Below are 5,226 nucleotides of genomic sequence, written 5' to 3'. Positions count from 1 at the left end.
ATTCATTTTTTTTTTTTAAATTGAATTTCTTTATCCTGGACTAATGTTTGAAATTGTTTCTTTTCCATATTCACTCTTTCCCTTTAATTTTTTTTAATTTGGTCGTTTTATTTGAGGAGGGGGAGAACCATTGGCAAGCGGAGAAGGAGGATGACGAGGAAGGAGGAGTCGTTGCAGAGAGAGGGTGAGTTGGTGGTCTTTGATTGGATCTTCTTTGGGTGATGAGGCTTAAATCTTTGGTTTTGAAATTTTTGTGTGTTTGTTTCCAAAGAAAGTGTAAAAAAATAAAAATAGATCTCAAGGTTATGTTTGCTCATGCACTTCGGTTTTTTTTTTTTTTTTTTTTTAGTCCAGTTCAAGTGGCAAAGCAATTTACCGTGGCAAGAAAATTAAATTTTATTTTGGCCATTAATCACATCAGTTAACGGTAGAGGTTATTTTGACACAAATTACACAATACCAAAAGATTAAAGACCAAATTAATGCATTTAAAAGGTCAAGCATTAAGTTGAAATACAATGTAAAGGTTAGAGATCAAATATCTATTTTAATTTTTACCCCATTTCTTTTTTTTCTTTTGACCCTGAAGGCATCATATGTTTCTTTTGACTCTCAAGGCATTATAATTACATAAAAGATTGCATTGAACATGTTGTTTCATCGATTGTATCTGTAAGGATTGTGTTGCTCTTGAAGAACTATACTTGAGCCATAATGGATAGCTAAGATGGAAGGCCTATCATCTTTAGTCAACATCCGGGTTTTGGATGTATCATCAAATAAGCTAACACAAGTGAATGACATTCAAAACCTGACACAGTATGTATAATTAATTAATTATTCCCATGGCTGGATGACAACCAAATAGAATCATTTGAATACCTTGCTGAGACTGTTGCTGGTTCAAAAGAGAAGCTCGCCACTATCTACTTAGAAAACAATCCATGTGTAAGCCCAATCACATCTTGGAGAACTTAGGTCCCGTATGCCAGTATGCTTGGCCATCTTTTTTGACTGTTCACATATGTTGCTTCTCACGTTTCATTCCCTCTGGTTCTGCTTCCTGTTCTAGTTGTTCATTTGTAAATCAGAAAACGCTCTTGTCCTAACTATTTTTACCTTTGAGCTCTTGTTGGGGGCATAAATTGTATCACTTATAGGCCATCGCAACTTGATCCACGATCTCTCAACTGTCCTCTTGTCCTGGAATAGCTTTAAATCAACACACTCCCAACTGGTGTACTATTTTTTTTTTTTTTTTTTTAATAAAAAGGTGAGTGAAAAAAAAAAAAAAAAGAATAAAAAGATACATACTTTTCTATTATTTATTATTATTCGGAATACAAAGAGGCACAAAAGCTATAAGTCGTAAGCAGGAATTTCTAACCATGCTGTAGACAAAGTTAAACCAATATTTTTTCCCATGAAACCTCAGGTTTCTAGGACAAATATGCTTTTGTATCGCCACTGATGAGAGCCTCACAATCAGAGCAGAATGTTGAATACACACATATCAAGTGATAGTTACAAAAGAAAAATAACTAGCCACCACTAATGGGAGGTATAATAGCCAACTCATCTTCGTCTTTAACGATTGCTGACTCGGTAGTGTATTCCTCATTTAGAGCAAGAACGATACACCCACGGATTTCTTCCAAGCTTGGAAACCTGGCAACAAGATTATTTAAACAATCATTGGCAGAGCTACCAGATGACACCTCCAATGGCATCTCATTCAAGCCAGTAAGATCTCGAGCTCTTGCAAAAAACAGAACTTTTATCGTAACAGATGAACCTTTGTTCCCCTCAAGTGTATTGTCCACAGTTTCAGTTTTAATATTTGCTTCCATTGTATCCATCAGAGAACACCAACCCAATCGATTATTGGAGATTAAACATATTTTCCGGCTACAGTAACAGTGCAATTTCAAATTTAGTATCATGACAAAGATTAATGCTCATAAAAAATTAACTGTTACATTCAAATTACAATTAATAAATCAATATGCTAGAAGAGACCTTTTTTTTACATGCTGAATAAATATCATTTGTGAAATAACAGTTTGAACACTTCCCATAGTGGCCCTACAGCTTGAAGAATGAATTGCAAATTCAAGCCAGTAAGTAAACCCTAAACACATTGATTATTAGATAATAAACTCATCTTGAAGAAATGAATTCTCAAGATTCTAGGTGCTAAAATAAAATCCATGCATAGGGTGGGTGAAAAAAACAGTTTCCCATCACGGAGATGGCTCAGTACCTCAGAAGGAAAAATCTGTGCATAATGCTTGCTTGGGATACATGACAGAGTTTCTTTCTGACAAGCACATTACTTTTCATGCCTGTATTTTCACCCCAAGAACAGATAATGTAACCAAGAACCATACATTGACTACATGTAAATAACCTCAGTCAATATTATCAAGGCCAAAATAGGCAAAATGGTCTACCACTTTTATTAGGACAAAGCTACATCTTTTGATGACAACTCATTCTCTAAGAATACCTATCTCTCCAGTATTAACTATTAACAAATGAAGAAGCAGTATCAACATGATAGATTGTAATTTTTTGGATAGGTAACATGAAAAATTGTAATATTTGTAAGACGAATATGGACTCTACCAACAAGTGGGATTTTCACAAACTTCTCACTATCAGGCAATTGAAGGGGGAACAATTGAAGAAACAGCCTTGTTAGGCATAAAATCAAAGTCAATCTGTTAGGTGTTGCAGACAAGTTGTCTCAAAGAAGAACCAAGAACCCCTTCTTGTGGATTTTTAAGAAGTTCCATGTGACAAAACACTCAAATTTACAGTGTACTGATTAAATAAGAGCCTGAAAACACCATGTTTTTCTGATAAGAAAAAACTGTAATTCATATTCAACATGTTTCATTGGATTTAAAAAAAAAAAAAAAAAAAAAAAAAAAAAAACATAAAACATGTTTCATTGGACAAACTAATTCCTTATGGTTTTATATTACATTCAAAGTGAAACCCACACTAGAAAAACCAAGAGGAGAAACCTAAACAGAAAAAGTCAGCCCAATCCATAATTACCATCCAAAACAAAATACCCGAAACAATTTCTTGGTTCTTAATACAAATCACAATAATGGAAATGAAAAAAATCATAATAAAAAACAACACAAATTTACAACAATACAAGGCCCAGATGAAAACAACCTGTAAATCCCACAAAACAGAGTTTATTTCCTTTGTTTTCTCAGCAACCAATTATATGTTATAAAAAAAAAAAATGAGAAAACTTACTGTGCAGTACAGTCGGCGCAATAGTGGATTCGGGATATACTTCACCGAAGATGCAGAGTTCACCGAAGATGAAGAGTTCGAGCGGGGAGAGAGAGAGAGAACAAGAAGAAACGAATGGTTTACTCTATGCTATGCCGATTGGGGTTTTTCAGATGAGAATATATTCGGGCAGGCTGTCCAATAAAATCCTGCCACGTCATCCTTTTTAACTAATCACTTAAATCCCTCTCCAAACAAAAAACGAATTACAAAATGTTGACTTAAATTCCCCACTTTCTTTCTTTTCTTTTCCCTTCCTTTCTCCCAATCCAAACAGAGCATTTCTCAAAAAAGAAAAGGAAAGAAAAAAAAAAAAAAAAAAAGACCCATCACTGACCTCTGTGCTCTTCTCCTCAAGCATGAACTTAAGCTGAGAAATCTCCATCTCTTGCTCCTTATTCATAACCAGAAGCTCTCTCTCACTCCTCAACACCATAGCCAACGTCCTCATGTTCTCCTTCACCTCCTTCTTTTCTTACTGTCAAACACTGTCGTTTCATTCCCAGTCCCAAACAGCTTCTTATACAAGCCTTTGAAGCTCGTTCCTTTCCTCGCCGTCTTCTTCAAGTCCTCTGCAATCACATCCAACGAAATCACCATCTTCACCGCCTTCGACGAAGAAGATGATGGCTTCTTCTCCATGAACTTCTTCACCATTGTGGCTAAGTTGGGATTTGAAGGCTTGGATTTGGTGTGGGAGGACAGATCGGACGGCTTGGAGGACAACGAGTGCTTTTGAAGCAAGATGAAGATGAAGAGTTCAGCTTGAGTTGCTTGTTTAGTTGTTCAGTGGATGAAGATGGGCCGGAAAAGTGATATAAGAAAAGAAAGAAAGGGAGCCAACATTTCTTTATCTGTTCTCTGTTTGGAGAGGGATTTAAGTGATAAATTAAAAGAGGATGTTTAAAAATAAAATAAAATAGCTAAAGTTTTTCCATGCAATTTTTAAGATAATCATCTACCTTTATAAGAGATAAATGGCCAGTTTATACTTTAAAGTTTATACCTAATAATTTTCATAAAATGTGAAATGGTGTTTACCCTTCAATTTCAATTTTATTTAGAGCATCTTCAACAGATTAGACAAATTTTTGTACTATTTGGAGAATAAACAGTAACTTTTACTTTTTAACTACCCATTTTTTCAAATACACTTTTCAACAGATTCTCTATCTCATTTAAATATTATTTCTTCATTCATTATTTATTTTTTTTTTAACAACTACACATCTTTCAACATTTTTTTTATTCAATACCTTATTATTATAATAGAAAAAAAAAATATTTGAAGAATGAACAGTAGTCCATTAGACATGAGGAGCTACTATTCATGAGCCAAAAAAAATTCAAGATATAGAAAGTCCATTGGAGAATGAACAGTAGCCTCTTTTGTGGGTTTACTCTCTAAAGTAGAGAGCATTTTGTATTTAGCTCTCTTGTTGAAGATGCTCTTAAACCCATTATAAGGATTTTTTTTTAATGGTTGCAAAATTGAGTATTTACATACTCTATACTGTATATAGTTAGTAAAATACAGTACCTATTTGATACGGTAAATATATGGGCGAGTATGATTTAACATCTTTTTAAAAAATATGTTTCAGCATCTTGTTTAATACAGTAAGAATACAGACAGTATAATTTGACAGCTTCTGTTAGATATGAATCTTGGTGTTGATAGGATACTTTTCATTTTAAGATTTTTTTTTAAAATATTTAATATTCCTATTTAACGCCTAGAGCCAAGTCGGCCAACATATTTGTTTTACTATAGATTTTTTCTTTTAAGAAGCCGTATTCAACAATATGATATAGTTACATCCTTCCCTTAATCAACGTGTCAGTATTTTTAGATGAAAATAACGCATTTAGTTCCATGCAATTGGGAACTAATCGTCAGACACAATT

The 5,226-nt window shown here is 33.8% G+C and overlaps 1 protein-coding gene across 1 annotated transcript; it reads right to left on the bottom strand.

Moving 5' to 3' along the window:
* Positions 1-1,297: 1,297 nt before the first annotated feature.
* Positions 1,298-4,216, bottom strand: LOC126691632 (molybdopterin synthase sulfur carrier subunit). Its single transcript, XM_050386678.1, has 2 exons — positions 3,280-4,216; positions 1,298-1,908 (listed from the first exon to the last, which is right to left on the bottom strand). The coding sequence occupies exon 2, from the start codon at positions 1,857-1,859 to the stop codon at positions 1,542-1,544; it is 318 nt and encodes a 105-aa protein (XP_050242635.1). The 5' UTR covers positions 1,860-1,908; positions 3,280-4,216; the 3' UTR covers positions 1,298-1,541.
* Between the last annotated feature and the right edge of the window lie 1,010 nt (positions 4,217-5,226).

The sequence above is a fragment of the Quercus robur genome, chromosome 7 (genome assembly GCF_932294415.1).
Source record: "Quercus robur chromosome 7, dhQueRobu3.1, whole genome shotgun sequence".
NCBI classification, from domain to species: Eukaryota; Viridiplantae; Streptophyta; class Magnoliopsida; order Fagales; family Fagaceae; genus Quercus; species Quercus robur.
The sequence above is the reverse complement of the archived record's forward strand: the minus strand, read 5'-3'. Positions and strand labels throughout refer to the sequence as shown.

What these genes read in the sequence shown, in the direction of transcription:
- LOC126691632 (XM_050386678.1), bottom strand. Translation starts at nt 1,859, where the DNA reads ATGGATACAATGGAAGCAAATATTAAAACTGAAACTGTGGACAATACA.